The sequence below is a fragment of the Accipiter gentilis genome, chromosome 7 (assembly GCF_929443795.1).
Source record: "Accipiter gentilis chromosome 7, bAccGen1.1, whole genome shotgun sequence".
NCBI lineage: Eukaryota > Metazoa > Chordata > Aves > Accipitriformes > Accipitridae > Astur > Astur gentilis.
In genome coordinates, this window is record NC_064886.1 from 11,868,756 (window position 1) to 11,886,622 (window position 17,867).

Consider the following 17,867-nt stretch of genomic DNA (forward strand, 5'->3'; position numbering starts at 1 on the left):
CACTGCGGGGCCCAACAGCTCTTCTTGGGCTGTGGAGTGCAGGAGCCCAAAGTGGGGGGAAGACAGGGAAGGGAAAGAGGGAGAAGCTGTTGGTGAAAGAGACGAGCATGATCCCTGCTGCATAAGAGTGGCTGGTGGAGGGGCGTGCTGCCAAGGGCAGGCAGGAGGAAGCACAGCAGCTCCTGCAGGTGCCCCTGATGAGGCCCCGGGTGGGAGCTGGCTGGGGCGGCCCAGGGAGCCAAGGCTGCCACTCGGGGTACTGGGTATGGAGGAAGGATGAAGAAAAACCATGGGTCGACCTTGCGATGCGACACAGCTTTTATTGCAGTTTGAGGGGAGGAGGCAGCTGGGAGGAGAGCAGGGCCCCGGCCAAGGGCAGCCCCACGTCTCCTGGCAGCCGGCAGAGCGACAGCGAGCATCAGCCGTGCCGCAGCAGCAGGCACCTAGGGCAAGTCTCTGTCATCAGGGGGCAACAAGTCTTGAAGGGATGCTCAAGGAGGGCAGGAGGAAGGCAGAGCTGGGCCCCGAGCAGGCACGAGGCTCCCAGGCTCTGGAGAGAAGCAATGCCGAAGGCATGTCCTTCCACAGAGCGTCGTGTCGGGATGTGCCAGGGGCTTTTCTGGAGCTCTCCTTCATCTGTGGCCAGACCCAGCGTGGGGCTTAGCAAGGCCCACAGTTGCCGTTGAGGTACCTGTGGCCTCGGCCCCAGCCGCCATATCCGCAACCCCCATAGCCTCCGTAGCCTCCGTAGCCCCCGTAGCCCCCGTAGCCTCCATAGCCCCCAAGGCCTCCATAGCCCCAAGAGCCTCCATAGCCTCCATAGCCCCCAAGGCCTCCAAAACCGCCACGGCCTCCAAAAGTGCCACCAAAGCCCCCTCCAACTCCGGGGGCTCCCGCCGAGCCAACAACGCTGTACTGCGGGAAGGAGCTGAGGATGGGCCCGGGGAAGGTGACCACCGAGGGCGGGGGCTGGATCACCACCGTGGAGTCGGGGCACTGCCGCACGCAGGGCTCGTTGCAGGTGTCAGCCAGCGGGGCCGGGGCGGCCACCCCGCAGGAAGGGGCGCACAGGCTGGAGCAGGACATCTTCCAGGCAGGCAGGGAGTGCTGGAAAAGGCACCAGGGATTAGGCCAGGGTGTGGGGAAGGGGCTGTATGGAGGGAGGCAGGCAGAGATCCCCAAGAGGCTTCCAAGAGCTGGACTTACCCAGTTGATTAGGAGAGTCAAGTGGAGGAAGATGGATAGAGGGCTGCAAAGGCCTCAGCTCTTTTATACTTGTCCCACACTGCCTGGGGCATCGGCTAAGGGGGTGGTGGTGGAAACCCCACGTAATCCCGAAATCAAGTGAAGAAGCTTCATGACACAGATAATGAAGCGAGACAATTATATCCCTCTTCACTGGGGACTTTGGTGTCCTGAAGAGGCAAACGCGCCCTGAAGAGCATAGGGGCGATGGGAGGGACAGACCGTGACACGTCATTACATGAAAGACAAGGCGGTGCTGTAGTTGACCTCGTACCACCAATAAACCCTGATCTGTCCCTGATCCCCCACTTTGCCTATGTAGAAAAGTCCCAGGCATCTTGCAGAAGTGCTTTGCAATCCTGGGCACAGCCATCACGCCTGTCATTAGCTCTCTTTTACAGGCTGGTAAACACAGGCAGCGGGAGGTTGGGCAAAAGCAGAAGCCATTCCAGGCGCTCGGGGTGACTTCCAAATGCCCACCATCTCTGAATGCCAGCAACAGCTGCGCATCTCACGGTCCTGGGGTCCACAGGCATCTCTGCTAATTGCCCACCCCAAAGGCTCTGGCGGGCATTGGGATTTTTAGGTCCCGGTTTCACTCGACGGCCATGCAAAGAGTAGAGGGGATGGGTGCCATGTGTGGCAAAACCGCAGACGCACAGGGGCCTGGTAGAGACGCGATGGGCACGGCAGTGGGGTAGAGCAGGGGAGACCTCTGAGACGGGGGACGTGTATGGAGGAGCAGAAGGGCAGCAACGCGACCAGGTCGCTGTCAGCTCCTTCAGCCTCATGTCTGTGAGCGTGGTCCTCCCCGAGCCCCCTCTGGAGGGACTTGATTACTCACCTGGGCACTGAGGACTGTGCCCGGAGATGCTGGCCGAGCACCCACAGAGAGCCAGGCTGCACGTGGCCACGCTCCCTACGGGCACAGGCATGCTGGGCACCGATGGCTCTGGGTGCGTGGCTGGACTGCTGCTGAGTGCTGAGCGTGGCGTGGTTGGGCACAGCAATCTTCTGCGAGATGCCCAGGATTCTTCTACGTAAGCAAAGTGAGGGATTAGGGACAGGCCAGGGTTTATTGGTGCCGCGAGTTCAGCTACAGCAGCGCCTTGTCTTTCATGTAATGATGTGTCACAGTCTGTCCCTCCCATCACCTCTTTCTTCTCCAGGGCACATTTGCACGCCAATGTCCCCAGTGAGGAGGCACATAGTTGTCTCGCATCACTATCTGTGTCAGGAAGCTTGTCCGCTGGTATTCATAATTACCTGGGCTTTTTGCAACCGCCCCCTTGGCCGATGGCCCGGGCAGTCTGGGACATGTATAAAAGAGCTGAGGGCTTTGCAGCCCTCTATCCAGTTTCCTCCGCTTGTCTCTCCTGATCATTGTGGTAAGTCCAAGTCTTACCTCCACCTTTCCTTCCACAGCAGTGGCTTTCTCAAGGTGTCTTTTGCTGAGTGCTCCACCACACTTTCATAGCACATGGTTAGGATGTGATGGTGCTGTTTCAGAACTATGGAAAGGATGGAAATTTGAACTCACAGGTACGATGCCCTGAGTATGCCAGTGCCCTCAAGTCCTTTGGGAGCTTGGTGATTTTCCATCTGCTTTGGATGAGGGAGTTTTGCCTCCCTGCCGTGGCCGAGTAAGAACCAGGGAGCATGAGGGCAGCAAGGGGTCTAAAGCAGCATTTCAACTCTGGAACGTGTTTTTGCTCTGACTGCCGAGATAATCGCGAGCACGCCCTGGGACACAGGCTCCGAGTGTGAGAGAGGCCGGAGGGACTTAGGATCAGGCCTTGCACTGAGCCAGAGCTCTGCCTTGTCTTGCAGCTTTACCTCCCGAACCCAAGGATGTCCTGCTCCAGCCTGTGCGCCCCTTCCTGCGGGGTGGCCGCCCCGGCCCCGCTGGCTGACACCTGCAACGAGCCCTGCGTGCGGCAGTGCCCCGACTCCACGGTGGTGATCCAGCCCCCGCCCTCGGTGGTCACCTTCCCCGGGCCCATCCTCAGCTCCTTCCCGCAGTACAGCGTTGTTGGCTCGGCGGGAGCCCCCGGAGTTGGAGGGGGCTTTGGTGGCACTTTTGGAGGCCGTGGCGGTTTTGGAGGCCTTGGGGGCTATGGAGGCTATGGAGGCTCTTGGGGCTATGGAGGCCTTGGGGGCTATGGAGGCTACGGGGGCTACGGGGGCTACGGGGGTTGCGGATATGGCGGCTGGGGCCGAGGCCACAGGTACCTCAACGGCAACTGTGGGCCTTGCTAAGCCCCACGCTGGGTCTGGCCACAGATGAAGGAGAGCTCCAGAAAAGCCCCTGGCACATCCCGACACGACGCTCTGTGGAAGGACATGCCTTCGGCATTGCTTCTCTCCAGAGCCTGGGAGCCTCGTGCCTGCTCGGGGCCCAGCTCTGCCTTCCTCCTGCCCTCCTTGAGCATCCCTTCAAGACTTGTTGTCCCCTGATGACAGAGACTTGCCCTAGGTGCCTGCTGCTGCGGCACGGCTGATGCTCGCTGTCGCTCTGCCGGCTGCCAGGAGACGTGGGGCTGCCCTTGGCCGGGGCCCTGCTCTTCTCCCAGCTGCCTCCTCCCCTCAAACTGCAATAAAAGCTGTGTTGCATCACAAGGTCGACCCATGGTTTTTCTTCATCCTTCCTTCTTCTTTCCCACTTCCCCCAAACCTCGGGGCGTATTGGTCCGGGCTGCTTGAATCTGCCACGGTGGTGCCCTTGGAGCATTTGGGCAATTTGCTCAGTGTCTTACAACTGATGATGGCAGTCCCAGCTGAGTCTTGTAGAGCACATCCCACTGAGCTTCCCTGGTCTCCCACCAGCAATAAGCACAATACATTCCCAAAGCCCACTTTGAATACGTGAAAGCGCCATAGGTGTCTTGCAGAAGCTCTTCCAAATGCCCTGCAAAACCAGCATGCCAGGCACTACCTCCTTTTATTGCCTTGTTAACGGTCACGTTTGGAGGTCCAGGGAAATGGAGAGACGACCACTGCATGTACAGGGCTGCTGGCCATGCCCCTGTGCCCAGCTAGAGGTGGGGGCCACCGGGAAGGAGTGAGATAGACACAGCCAAGTCTTCCCAAATCTCCCCTCAGAAGCCTGAAGTGGCCACGGGTATCCAGTCAGGTGAAGCACAAAGCTCTCCGAGCACGAGGTTGGATTGTCTACCCTCCCGAGGTGCCTCCCTTCTCCAAGTATCTTCTGAGCTTGTGATCCCAGGACGGCAAAGTGGTCTTGGACAGGGAGAGTTCCGGCCAGAGCCACCAGGAAGGGCAGTGTGGCAGCACGTTGGTCACTGCTGGGGAGCTCAAGAAAAGATGTCTCATCCGCAGCTGTGAACACAGGGGATGGGATAGAAGGCAGCAAACTGGCAAGAGCAGGCGTTCCTTCCTTCCACTGCCTGAACTGAAGTTTGCACGTCTTCTCTTTCCCTTGAGGGTGTTTCAGTCTCTGCCCGTCCTCACAGCTGGCCAGGTCCCCCTGCACTGATTCTCGGCCATCCACCAGGTCCTGGCTCACGTGGTGTCCCCTGTGTGTCTGCTGAGGACACAGCGGTGGAAGGGGGTTCTGGCGACCGCGTCACGGCTGCTGTGGCTGGGTGCTTTGCGGGGGGTGTGGTAGTGTGGGCTACTTTGTGGGCTGGTGTGCAAACAAGGGCCAGCAAATCTGGTCCAGAGCACGGGGCTGTGGGAAGCTCTCCAGTCATTTTTTTCCTGGGCAGAGCCGTATCCCCAGGTGGCAGGTGGGTGACACAGGGAATCCCAGGAAGAGCTTCTGCTCCAGCAGCGGGGGCAAGACGGGGCCAAAAGTGCCTGCAAGCAGCAGTGGAAGACGGAGGAAAAACAGGGTGAGGAGGTGGTGCAGGGGTGCAGGGATGTGGAGGGGATGGAGGCATGGCAGTTGGGGAGGTGCTGGGGGTTGCTTACCGTCTCCCCTGTCGACCCATGGCCTCCCAAGTGGCTCTGAGCTGGGCCTTTGCTGTTGGAGCGTCTCCGTTGGCATCCCAATCCCCGCGGCCCTGAGGCTGCAGGCAGCCCCTGGGGAATGGTCAGAGTGGGCGGCAAACTCACTGCGGGGCCCAACAGCTCTTCTTGGGCTGTGGAGTGCAGGAGCCCAAAGTGGGGGGAAGACAGGGAAGGGAAAGAGGGAGAAGCTGTTGGTGAAAGAGACGAGCATGATCCCTGCTGCATAAGAGTGGCTGGTGGAGGGGCGTGCTGCCAAGGGCAGGCAGGAGGAAGCACAGCAGCTCCTGCAGGTGCCCCTGATGAGGCCCCGGGTGGGAGCTGGCTGGGGCGGCCCAGGGAGCCAAGGCTGCCACTCGGGGTACTGGGTATGGAGGAAGGATGAAGAAAAACCATGGGTCGACCTTGCGATGCGACACAGCTTTTATTGCAGTTTGAGGGGAGGAGGCAGCTGGGAGGAGAGCAGGGCCCCGGCCAAGGGCAGCCCCACGTCTCCTGGCAGCCGGCAGAGCGACAGCGAGCATCAGCCGTGCCGCAGCAGCAGGCACCTAGGGCAAGTCTCTGTCATCAGGGGGCAACAAGTCTTGAAGGGATGCTCAAGGAGGGCAGGAGGAAGGCAGAGCTGGGCCCCGAGCAGGCACGAGGCTCCCAGGCTCTGGAGAGAAGCAATGCCGAAGGCATGTCCTTCCACAGAGCGTCGTGTCGGGATGTGCCAGGGGCTTTTCTGGAGCTCTCCTTCATCTGTGGCCAGACCCAGCGTGGGGCTTAGCAAGGCCCACAGTTGCCGTTGAGGTACCTGTGGCCTCGGCCCCAGCCGCCATATCCGCAACCCCCATAGCCTCCGTAGCCTCCGTAGCCCCCGTAGCCCCCGTAGCCTCCATAGCCCCCAAGGCCTCCATAGCCCCAAGAGCCTCCATAGCCTCCATAGCCCCCAAGGCCTCCAAAACCGCCACGGCCTCCAAAAGTGCCACCAAAGCCCCCTCCAACTCCGGGGGCTCCCGCCGAGCCAACAACGCTGTACTGCGGGAAGGAGCTGAGGATGGGCCCGGGGAAGGTGACCACCGAGGGCGGGGGCTGGATCACCACCGTGGAGTCGGGGCACTGCCGCACGCAGGGCTCGTTGCAGGTGTCAGCCAGCGGGGCCGGGGCGGCCACCCCGCAGGAAGGGGCGCACAGGCTGGAGCAGGACATCTTCCAGGCAGGCAGGGAGTGCTGGAAAAGGCACCAGGGATTAGGCCAGGGTGTGGGGAAGGGGCTGTATGGAGGGAGGCAGGCAGAGATCCCCAAGAGGCTTCCAAGAGCTGGACTTACCCAGTTGATTAGGAGAGGCAAGTGGAGGAAGATGGATAGAGGGCTGCAAAGGCCTCAGCTCTTTTATACTTGTCCCACACTGCCTGGGGCATCGGCTAAGGGGGTGGTGGTGGAAACCCCACGTAATCCCGAAATCAAGTGAAGAAGCTTCATGACACAGATAATGAAGCGAGACAATTATATCCCTCTTCACTGGGGACTTTGGTGTCCTGAAGAGGCAAACGCGCCCTGAAGAGCATAGGGGCGATGGGAGGGACAGACCGTGACACGTCATTACATGAAAGACAAGGCGGTGCTGTAGTTGACCTCGTACCACCAATAAACCCTGATCTGTCCCTGATCCCCCACTTTGCCTATGTAGAAAAGTCCCAGGCATCTTGCAGAAGTGCTTTGCAATCCTGGGCACAGCCATCACGCCTGTCATTAGCTCTCTTTTACAGGCTGGTAAACACAGGCAGCGGGAGGTTGGGCAAAAGCAGAAGCCATTCCAGGCGCTCGGGGTGACTTCCAAATGCCCACCATCTCTGAATGCCAGCAACAGCTGCGCATCTCACGGTCCTGGGGTCCACAGGCATCTCTGCTAATTGCCCACCCCAAAGGCTCTGGCGGGCATTGGGATTTTTAGGTCCCGGTTTCACTCGACGGCCATGCAAAGAGTAGAGGGGATGGGTGCCATGTGTGGCAAAACCGCAGACGCACAGGGGCCTGGTAGAGACGCGATGGGCACGGCAGTGGGGTAGAGCAGGGGAGACCTCTGAGACGGGGGACGTGTATGGAGGAGCAGAAGGGCAGCAACGCGACCAGGTCGCTGTCAGCTCCTTCAGCCTCATGTCTGTGAGCGTGGTCCTCCCCGAGCCCCCTCTGGAGGGACTTGATTACTCACCTGGGCACTGAGGACTGTGCCCGGAGATGCTGGCCGAGCACCCACAGAGAGCCAGGCTGCACGTGGCCACGCTCCCTACGGGCACAGGCATGCTGGGCACCGATGGCTCTGGGTGCGTGGCTGGACTGCTGCTGAGTGCTGAGCGTGGCGTGGTTGGGCACAGCAATCTTCTGCGAGATGCCCAGGATTCTTCTACGTAAGCAAAGTGAGGGATTAGGGACAGGCCAGGGTTTATTGGTGCCGCGAGTTCAGCTACAGCAGCGCCTTGTCTTTCATGTAATGATGTGTCACAGTCTGTCCCTCCCATCACCTCTTTCTTCTCCAGGGCACATTTGCACGCCAATGTCCCCAGTGAGGAGGCACATAGTTGTCTCGCATCACTATCTGTGTCAGGAAGCTTGTCCGCTGGTATTCATAATTACCTGGGCTTTTTGCAACCGCCCCCTTGGCCGATGGCCCGGGCAGTCTGGGACATGTATAAAAGAGCTGAGGGCTTTGCAGCCCTCTATCCAGTTTCCTCCGCTTGTCTCTCCTGATCATTGTGGTAAGTCCAAGTCTTACCTCCACCTTTCCTTCCACAGCAGTGGCTTTCTCAAGGTGTCTTTTGCTGAGTGCTCCACCACACTTTCATAGCACATGGTTAGGATGTGATGGTGCTGTTTCAGAACTATGGAAAGGATGGAAATTTGAACTCACAGGTACGATGCCCTGAGTATGCCAGTGCCCTCAAGTCCTTTGGGAGCTTGGTGATTTTCCATCTGCTTTGGATGAGGGAGTTTTGCCTCCCTGCCGTGGCCGAGTAAGAACCAGGGAGCATGAGGGCAGCAAGGGGTCTAAAGCAGCATTTCAACTCTGGAACGTGTTTTTGCTCTGACTGCCGAGATAATCGCGAGCACGCCCTGGGACACAGGCTCCGAGTGTGAGAGAGGCCGGAGGGACTTAGGATCAGGCCTTGCACTGAGCCAGAGCTCTGCCTTGTCTTGCAGCTTTACCTCCCGAACCCAAGGATGTCCTGCTCCAGCCTGTGCGCCCCTTCCTGCGGGGTGGCCGCCCCGGCCCCGCTGGCTGACACCTGCAACGAGCCCTGCGTGCGGCAGTGCACCGACTCCACGGTGGTGATCCAGCCCCCGCCCTCGGTGGTCACCTTCCCCGGGCCCATCCTCAGCTCCTTCCCGCAGTACAGCGTTGTTGGCTCGGCGGGAGCCCCCGGAGTTGGAGGGGGCTTTGGTGGCACTTTTGGAGGCCGTGGCGGTTTTGGAGGCCTTGGGGGCTATGGAGGCTATGGAGGCTCTTGGGGCTATGGAGGCCTTGGGGGCTATGGAGGCTACGGGGGCTACGGGGGCTACGGGGGTTGCGGATATGGCGGCTGGGGCCGAGGCCACAGGTACCTCAACGGCAACTGTGGGCCTTGCTAAGCCCCACGCTGGGTCTGGCCACAGATGAAGGAGAGCTCCAGAAAAGCCCCTGGCACATCCCGACACGACGCTCTGTGGAAGGACATGCCTTCGGCATTGCTTCTCTCCAGAGCCTGGGAGCCTCGTGCCTGCTCGGGGCCCAGCTCTGCCTTCCTCCTGCCCTCCTTGAGCATCCCTTCAAGACTTGTTGTCCCCTGATGACAGAGACTTGCCCTAGGTGCCTGCTGCTGCGGCACGGCTGATGCTCGCTGTCGCTCTGCCGGCTGCCAGGAGACGTGGGGCTGCCCTTGGCTGGGGCCCTGCTCTTCTCCCAGCTGCCTCCTCCCCTCAAACTGCAATAAAAGCTGTGTTGCATCACAAGGTCGACCCATGGTTTTTCTTCATCCTTCCTTCTTCTTTCCCACTTCCCCCAAACCTCGGGGCGTATTGGTCCGGGCTGCTTGAATCTGCCACGGTAGTGCCCTTGGAGCATTTGGGCAATTTGCTCAGTGTCTTACAACTGATGATGGCAGTCCCAGCTGAGTCTTGTAGAGCACATCCCACTGAGCTTCCCTGGTCTCCCACCAGCAATAAGCACAATACATTCCCAAAGCCCACTTTGAATACGTGAAAGCGCCATAGGTGTCTTGCAGAAGCTCTTCCAAATGCCCTGCAAAACCAGCATGCCAGGCACTACCTCCTTTTATTGCCTTGTTAACGGTCACGTTTGGAGGTCCAGGGAAATGGAGAGACGACCACTGCATGTACAGGGCTGCTGGCCATGCCCCTGTGCCCAGCTAGAGGTGGGGGCCACCGGGAAGGAGTGAGATAGACACAGCCAAGTCTTCCCAAATCTCCCCTCAGAGGCCTGAAGTGGCCACGGGTATCCAGTCAGGTGAAGCACAAAGCTCTCCGAGCACGAGGTTGGATTGTCTACCCTCCTGAGGTGCCTCCCTTCTCCAAGTATCTTCTGAGCTTGTGATCCCAGGACGGCAAAGTGGTCTTGGACAGGGAGAGTTCCGGCCAGAGCCACCAGGAAGGGCAGTGTGGCAGCACGTTGGTCACTGCTGGGGAGCTCAAGAAAAGATGTCTCATCCGCAGCTGTGAACACAGGGGATGGGATAGAAGGCAGCAAACTGGCAAGAGCAGGCGTTCCTTCCTTCCACTGCCTGAACTGAAGTTTGCACGTCTTCTCTTTCCCTTGAGGGTGTTTCAGTCTCTGCCCGTCCTCACAGCTGGCCAGGTCCCCCTGCACTGATTCTCGGCCATCCACCAGGTCCTGGCTCACGTGGTGTCCCCTGTGTGTCTGCTGAGGACACAGCGGTGGAAGGGGGTTCTGGCGACCGCGTCATGGCTGCTGTGGCTGGGTGCTTTGCGGGGGGTGTGGTAGTGTGGGCTACTTTGTGGGCTGGTGTGCAAACAAGGGCCAGCAAATCTGGTCCAGAGCACGGGGCTGTGGGAAGCTCTCCAGTCATTTTTTTCCTGGGCAGAGCCGTATCCCCAGGTGGCAGGTGGGTGACACAGGGAATCCCAGGAAGAGCTTCTGCTCCAGCAGCGGGGGCAAGACGGGGCCAAAAGTGCCTGCAAGCAGCAGTGGAAGACGGAGGAAAAACAGGGTGAGGAGGTGGTGCAGGGGTGCAGGGATGTGGAGGGGATGGAGGCATGGCAGTTGGGGAGGTGCTGGGGGTTGCTTACCGTCTCCCCTGTCGACCCATGGCCTCCGAAGTGGCTCTGAGCTGGGCCTTTGCTGTTGGAGCGTCTCCGTTGGCATCCCAATCCCCGCGGCCCTGAGGCTGCAGGCAGCCCCTGGGGAATGGCCAGAGTGGGCGGCAAACTCACTGCGGGGCCCAACAGCTCTTCTTGGGCTGTGGAGTGCAGGAGCCCAAAGTGGGGGGAAGACAGGGAAGGGAAAGAGGGAGAAGCTGTTGGTGAAAGAGACGAGCATGATCCCTGCTGCATAAGAGTGGCTGGTGGAGGGGCGTGCTGCCAAGGGCAGGCAGGAGGAAGCACAGCAGCTCCTGCAGGTGCCCCTGATGAGGCCCCGGGTGGGAGCTGGCTGGGGCGGCCCAGGGAGCCAAGGCTGCCACTCGGGGTACTGGGTATGGAGGAAGGATGAAGAAAAACCATGGGTCGACCTTGCGATGCGACACAGCTTTTATTGCAGTTTGAGGGGAGGAGGCAGCTGGGAGAAGAGCAGGGCCCCGGCCAAGGGCAGCCCCACGTCTCCTGGCAGCCGGCAGAGCGACAGCGAGCATCAGCCGTGCCGCAGCAGCAGGCACCTAGGGCAAGTCTCTGTCATCAGGGGGCAACAAGTCTTGAAGGGATGCTCAAGGAGGGCAGGAGGAAGGCAGAGCTGGGCCCCGAGCAGGCACGAGGCACCCAGGCTCTGGAGAGCAGCACTGCCGAAGGCATGTCCTTCCACAGAGCGTCGTGTCGGGATGTGCCAGGGGCTTTTCTGGAGCTCTCCTTCATCTGTGGCCAGACCCAGCGTGGGGCTTAGCAAGGCCCACAGTTGCCGTTGAGGTACCTGTGGCCTCGGCCCCAGCCGCCATATCCGCAACCCCCATAGCCTCCGTAGCCTCCGTAGCCCCCGTAGCCCCCGTAGCCTCCATAGCCCCCAAGGCCTCCATAGCCCCAAGAGCCTCCATAGCCTCCATAGCCCCCAAGGCCTCCAAAACCGCCACGGCCTCCAAAAGTGCCACCAAAGCCCCCTCCAACTCCGGGGGCTCCCGCCGAGCCAACAACGCTGTACTGCGGGAAGGAGCTGAGGATGGGCCCGGGGAAGGTGACCACCGAGGGCGGGGGCTGGATCACCACCGTGGAGTCGGGGCACTGCCGCACGCAGGGCTCGTTGCAGGTGTCAGCCAGCGGGGCCGGGGCGGCCACCCCGCAGGAAGGGGCGCACAGGCTGGAGCAGGACATCTTCCAGGCAGGCAGGGAGTGCTGGAAAAGGCACCAGGGATTAGGCCAGGGTGTGGGGAAGGGGCTGTATGGAGGGAGGCAGGCAGAGATCCCCAAGAGGCTTCCAAGAGCTGGACTTACCCAGTTGATTAGGAGAGTCAAGTGGAGGAAGATGGATAGAGGGCTGCAAAGGCCTCAGCTCTTTTATACTTGTCCCACACTGCCTGGGGCATCGGCTAAGGGGGTGGTGGTGGAAACCCCACGTAATCCCGAAATCAAGTGAAGAAGCTTCATGACACAGATAACGAAGCGAGACAATTATATCCCTCTTCACTGGGGACTTTGGTGTCCTGAAGAGGCAAACGCGCCCTGAAGAGCATAGGGGCGATGGGAGGGACAGACCGTGACACGTCATTACATGAAAGACAAGGCGGTGCTGTAGTTGACCTCGTACCACCAATAAACCCCGATCTGTCCCTGATCCCCCACTTTGCCTATGTAGAAAAGTCCCAGGCATCTTGCAGAAGTGCTTTGCAATCCTGGGCACAGCCATCACGCCTGTCATTAGCTCTCTTTTACAGGCTGGTAAACACAGGCAGCGGGAGGTTGGGCAAAAGCAGAAGCCATTCCAGGCGCTCGGGGTGACTTCCAAATGCCCACCATCTCTGAATGCCAGCAACAGCTGCGCATCTCACGGTCCTGGGGTCCACAGGCATCTCTGCTAATTGCCCACCCCAAAGGCTCTGGCGGGCATTGGGATTTTTAGGTCCCGGTTTCACTCGACGGCCATGCAAAGAGTAGAGGGGATGGGTGCCATGTGTGGCAAAACCGCAGACGCACAGGGGCCTGGTAGAGACGCGATGGGCACGGCAGTGGGGTAGAGCAGGGGAGACCTCTGAGACGGGGGACGTGTATGGAGGAGCAGAAGGGCAGCAACGCGACCAGGTCGCTGTCAGCTCCTTCAGCCTCATGTCTGTGAGCGTGGTCCTCCCCGAGCCCCCTCTGGTGGGACTTGATTACTCACCTGGGCACTGAGGACTGTGCCCGGAGATGCTGGCCGAGCACCCACAGAGAGCCAGGCTGCACGTGGCCACGCTCCCTACGGGCACAGGCATGCTGGGCACCGATGGCTCTGGGTGCGTGGCTGGACTGCTGCTGAGTGCTGAGCGTGGCGTGGTTGGGCACAGCAATCTTCTGCGAGATGCCCAGGATTCTTCTACGTAAGCAAAGTGAGGGATTAGGGACAGGCCAGGGTTTATTGGTGCCGCGAGTTCAGCTACAGCAGCGCCTTGTCTTTCATGTAATGATGTGTCACAGTCTGTCCCTCCCATCACCTCTTTCTTCTCCAGGGCACATTTGCACGCCAATGTCCCCAGTGAGGAGGCACATAGTTGTCTCGCATCACTATCTGTGTCAGGAAGCTTGTCCGCTGGTATTCATAATTACCTGGGCTTTTTGCAACCGCCCCCTTGGCCGATGGCCCGGGCAGTCTGGGACATGTATAAAAGAGCTGAGGGCTTTGCAGCCCTCTATCCAGTTTCCTCCGCTTGTCTCTCCTGATCATTGTGGTAAGTCCAAGTCTTACCTCCACCTTTCCTTCCACAGCAGTGGCTTTCTCAAGGTGTCTTTTGCTGAGTGCTCCACCACACTTTCATAGCACATGGTTAGGATGTGATGGTGCTGTTTCAGAACTATGGAAAGGATGGAAATTTGAACTCACAGGTACGATGCCCTGAGTATGCCAGTGCCCTCAAGTCCTTTGGGAGCTTGGTGATTTTCCATCTGCTTTGGATGAGGGAGTTTTGCCTCCCTGCCATGGCCGAGTAAGAACCAGGGAGCATGAGGGCAGCAAGGGGTCTAAAGCAGCATTTCAACTCTGGAACGTGTTTTTGCTCTGACTGCCGAGATAATCGCGAGCACGCCCTGGGACACAGGCTCCGAGTGTGAGAGAGGCCGGAGGGACTTAGGATCAGGCCTTGCACTGAGCCAGAGCTCTGCCTTGTCTTGCAGCTTTACCTCCCGAACCCAAGGATGTCCTGCTCCAGCCTGTGCGCCCCTTCCTGCGGGGTGGCCGCCCCGGCCCCGCTGGCTGACACCTGCAACGAGCCCTGCGTGCGGCAGTGCCCCGACTCCACGGTGGTGATCCAGCCCCCGCCCTCGGTGGTCACCTTCCCCGGGCCCATCCTCAGCTCCTTCCCGCAGTACAGCGTTGTTGGCTCGGCGGGAGCCCCCGGAGTTGGAGGGGGCTTTGGTGGCACTTTTGGAGGCCGTGGCGGTTTTGGAGGCCTTGGGGGCTATGGAGGCTATGGAGGCTCTTGGGGCTATGGAGGCCTTGGGGGCTATGGAGGCTACGGGGGCTACGGGGGCTACGGAGGCTACGGAGGCTATGGGGGTTGCGGATATGGCGGCTGGGGCCGAGGCCACAGGTACCTCAACGGCAACTGTGGGCCTTGCTAAGCCCCACGCTGGGTCTGGCCACAGATGAAGGAGAGCTCCAGAAAAGCCCCTGGCACATCCCGACACGACGCTCTGTGGAAGGACATGCCTTCGGCATTGCTGCTCTCCAGAGCCTGGGTGCCTCGTGCCTGCTCGGGGCCCAGCTCTGCCTTCCTCCTGCCCTCCTTGAGCATCCCTTCAAGACTTGTTGCCCCCTGATGACAGAGACTTGCCCTAGGTGCCTGCTGCTGCGGCACGGCTGATGCTCGCTGTCGCTCTGCCGGCTGCCAGGAGACGTGGGGCTGCCCTTGGCCGGGGCCCTGCTCTTCTCCCAGCTGCCTCCTCCCCTCAAACTGCAATAAAAGCTGTGTTGCATCGCAAGGTCGACCCATGGTTTTTCTTCATCCTTCCTTCTTCTTTCCCACTTCCCCCAAACCTCGGGGCGTATTGGTCCGGGCTGCTTGAATCTGCCACGGTGGTGCCCTTGGAGCATTTGGGCAATTTGCTCAGTGTCTTACAACTGGTGATGGCAGTCCCAGCTGAGTCTTGTAGAGCACATCCCACTGAGCTTCCCTGGTCTCCCACCAGCAATAAGCACAATACATTCCCAAAGCCCACTTTGAATACGTGAAAGCGCCATAGGTGTCTTGCAGAAGCTCTTCCAAATGCCCTGCAAAACCAGCATGCCAGGCACTACCTCCTTTTACTGCCTTGTTAACGGTCACGTTTGGAGGTCCAGGGAAATGGAGAGACGACCACGGCATGTACAGGGCTGCTGGCCATGCCCCTGTGCCCAGCTAGAGGTGGGGGCCACCGGGAAGGAGTGAGATAGACACAGCCAAGTCTTCCCAAATCTCCCCTCAGAGGCCTGAAGTGGCCACGGGTATCCAGTCAGGTGAAGCACAAAGCTCTCCGAGCACGAGGTTGGATTGTCTACCCTCCTGAGGTGCCTCCCTTCTCCAAGTATCTTCTGAGCTTGTGATCCCAGGACGGCAAAGTGGTCTTGGACAGGGAGAGTTCTGGCCAGAGCCACCAGGAAGGGCAGTGTGGCAGCACGTTGGTCACTGCTGGGGAGCTCAAGAAAAGATGTCTCATCTGCAGCTGTGAACACAGAGGATGGGATAGAAGGCAGCAAACTGGCAAGAGCAGGCGTTCCTTCCTTCCACTGCCTGAACTGAAGTTTGCACGTCTTCTCTTTCCCTTGAGGGTGTTTCAGTCTCTGCCCGTCCTCACAGCTGGCCAGGTCCCCCTGCACTGATTCTCGGCCATCCACCAGGTCCTGGCTCACGTGGTGTCCCCTGTGTGTCTGCTGAGGACACAGCGGTGGAAGGGGGTTCTGGCGACCGCGTCATGGCTGCTGTGGCTGGGTGCTTTGCGGGGGGTGTGGTAGTGTGGGCTACTTTGTGGGCTGGTGTGCAAACAAGGGCCAGCAAATCTGGTCCAGAGCACGGGGCTGTGGGAAGCTCTCCAGTCATTTTTTTCCTGGGCAGAGCCGTATCCCCAGGTGGCAGGTGGGTGACACAGGGAATCCCAGGAAGAGCTTCTGCTCCAGCAGCGGGGGCAAGACGGGGCCAAAAGTGCCTGCAAGCAGCAGTGGAAGACGGAGGAAAAACAGGGTGAGGAGGTGGTGCAGGGGTGCAGGGATGTGGAGGGGATGGAGGCATGGCAGTTGGGGAGGTGCTGGGGGTTGCTTACCGTCTCCCCTGTCGACCCATGGCCTCCCAAGTGGCTCTGAGCTGGGCCTTTGCTGTTGGAGCGTCTCCGTTGGCATCCCAATCCCCGCGGCCCTGAGGCTGCAGGCAGCCCCTGGGGAATGGTCAGAGTGGGCGGCAAACTCACTGCGGGGCCCAACAGCTCTTCTTGGGCTGTGGAGTGCAGGAGCCCAAAGTGGGGGGAAGACAGGGAAGGGAAAGAGGGAGAAGCTGTTGGTGAAAGAGACGAGCATGATCCCTGCTGCATAAGAGTGGCTGGTGGAGGGGCGTGCTGCCAAGGGCAGGCAGGAGGAAGCACAGCAGCTCCTGCAGGTGCCCCTGATGAGGCCCCGGGTGGGAGCTGGCTGGGGCGGCCCAGGGAGCCAAGGCTGCCACTCGGGGTACTGGGTATGGAGGAAGGATGAAGAAAAACCATGGGTCGACCTTGCGATGCGACACAGCTTTTATTGCAGTTTGAGGGGAGGAGGCAGCTGGGAGGAGAGCAGGGCCCCGGCCAAGGGCAGCCCCACGTCTCCTGGCAGCCGGCAGAGCGACAGCGAGCATCAGCCGTGCCGCAGCAGCAGGCACCTAGGGCAAGTCTCTGTCATCAGGGGGCAACAAGTCTTGAAGGGATGCTCAAGGAGGGCAGGAGGAAGGCAGAGCTGGGCCCCGAGCAGGCACGAGGCACCCAGGCTCTGGAGAGCAGCAATGCCGAAGGCATGTCCTTCCACAGAGCGTCGTGTCGGGATGTGCCAGGGGCTTTTCTGGAGCTCTCCTTCATCTGTGGCCAGACCCAGCGTGGAGCTTAGCAAGGCCCACAGTTGCCGTTGAGGTACCTGTGGCCTCGGCCCCAGCCGCCATATCCGCAACCCCCATAGCCTCCGTAGCCTCCGTAGCCCCCGTAGCCCCCGTAGCCTCCATAGCCCCCAAGGCCTCCATAGCCCCAAGAGCCTCCATAGCCTCCATAGCCCCCAAGGCCTCCAAAACCGCCACGGCCTCCAAAAGTGCCACCAAAGCCCCCTCCAACTCCGGGGGCTCCCGCCGAGCCAACAACGCTGTACTGCGGGAAGGAGCTGAGGATGGGCCCGGGGAAGGTGACCACCGAGGGCGGGGGCTGGATCACCACCGTGGAGTCGGGGCACTGCCGCACGCAGGGCTCGTTGCAGGTGTCAGCCAGCGGGGCCGGGGCGGCCACCCCGCAGGAAGGGGCGCACAGGCTGGAGCAGGACATCTTCCAGGCAGGCAGGGAGTGCTGGAAAAGGCACCAGGGATTAGGCCAGGGTGTGGGGAAGGGGCTGTATGGAGGGAGGCAGGCAGAGATCCCCAAGAGGCTTCCAAGAGCTGGACTTACCCAGTTGATTAGGAGAGTCAAGTGGAGGAAGATGGATAGAGGGCTGCAAAGGCCTCAGCTCTTTTATACTTGTCCCACACTGCCTGGGGCATCGGCTAAGGGGGTGGTGGTGGAAACCCCACGTAATCGCGAAATCAAGTGAAGAAGCTTCATGACACAGATAACGAAGCGAGACAATTATATCCCTCTTCACTGGGGACTTTGGTGTCCTGAAGAGGCAAACGCGCCCTGAAGAGCATAGGGGCGATGGGAGGGACAGACCGTGACACGTCATTACATGAAAGACAAGGCGGTGCTGTAGTTGACCTCGTACCACCAATAAACCCCGATCTGTCCCTGATCCCCCACTTTGCCTATGTAGAAAAGTCCCAGGCATCTTGCAGAAGTGCTTTGCAATCCTGGGCACAGCCATCACGCCTGTCATTAGCTCTCTTTTACAGGCTGGTAAACACAGGCAGCGGGAGGTTGGTCAAAAGCAGAAGCCATTCCAGGCGCTCGGGGTGACTTCCAAATGCCCACCATCTCTGAATGCCAGCAACAGCTGCGCATCTCACGGTCCTGGGGTCCACAGGCATCTCTGCTAATTGCCCACCCCAAAGGCTCTGGCGGGCATTGGGATTTTTAGGTCCCGGTTTCACTCGACGGCCATGCAAAGAGTAGAGGGGATGGGTGCCATGTGTGGCAAA

General features: G+C 59.9%; 7 protein-coding genes across 7 annotated transcripts; 3 read left to right on the forward strand and 4 right to left on the reverse strand.

Moving 5' to 3' along the window:
• Nucleotides 1-660: 660 nt before the first annotated feature.
• On the reverse strand, nt 661-1,086 carry LOC126040805 (claw keratin-like). Its single transcript, XM_049805719.1, has one exon. The coding sequence runs from the start codon at nt 1,084-1,086 to the stop codon at nt 661-663; it is 426 nt and encodes a 141-aa protein (XP_049661676.1).
• Nucleotides 1,087-3,096: 2,010 nt separating this feature from the next.
• LOC126041374 (claw keratin-like) lies at nt 3,097-3,504 on the forward strand. The gene has a single exon (XM_049806939.1). It carries the CDS (start codon nt 3,097-3,099, stop codon nt 3,502-3,504), a length of 408 nt encoding a protein of 135 aa, XP_049662896.1.
• Nucleotides 3,505-5,979: 2,475 nt separating this feature from the next.
• Nucleotides 5,980-6,405, reverse strand: LOC126040950 (claw keratin-like). The gene has a single exon (XM_049806059.1). The coding sequence runs from the start codon at nt 6,403-6,405 to the stop codon at nt 5,980-5,982; it is 426 nt and encodes a 141-aa protein (XP_049662016.1).
• Nucleotides 6,406-8,058: 1,653 nt separating this feature from the next.
• Nucleotides 8,059-8,778, forward strand: LOC126041316 (claw keratin-like; the record flags this gene model as incomplete). Its single annotated transcript, XM_049806803.1, has 2 exons — nt 8,059-8,106; nt 8,491-8,778. Coding segments are annotated over exons 1-2 (336 nt in total), but the record flags the coding sequence as incomplete, so codon positions are not given.
• A 2,520-nt stretch (nt 8,779-11,298) lies between these two features.
• LOC126040951 (claw keratin-like) lies at nt 11,299-11,724 on the reverse strand. Its single transcript, XM_049806061.1, has one exon. It carries the CDS (start codon nt 11,722-11,724, stop codon nt 11,299-11,301), a length of 426 nt encoding a protein of 141 aa, XP_049662018.1.
• Nucleotides 11,725-13,734: 2,010 nt separating this feature from the next.
• On the forward strand, nt 13,735-14,160 carry LOC126040944 (claw keratin-like). The gene has a single exon (XM_049806050.1). The coding sequence runs from the start codon at nt 13,735-13,737 to the stop codon at nt 14,158-14,160; it is 426 nt and encodes a 141-aa protein (XP_049662007.1).
• Nucleotides 14,161-16,635: 2,475 nt separating this feature from the next.
• On the reverse strand, nt 16,636-17,061 carry LOC126040949 (claw keratin-like). The gene has a single exon (XM_049806058.1). The coding sequence runs from the start codon at nt 17,059-17,061 to the stop codon at nt 16,636-16,638; it is 426 nt and encodes a 141-aa protein (XP_049662015.1).
• Nucleotides 17,062-17,867: the final 806 nt, after the last annotated feature.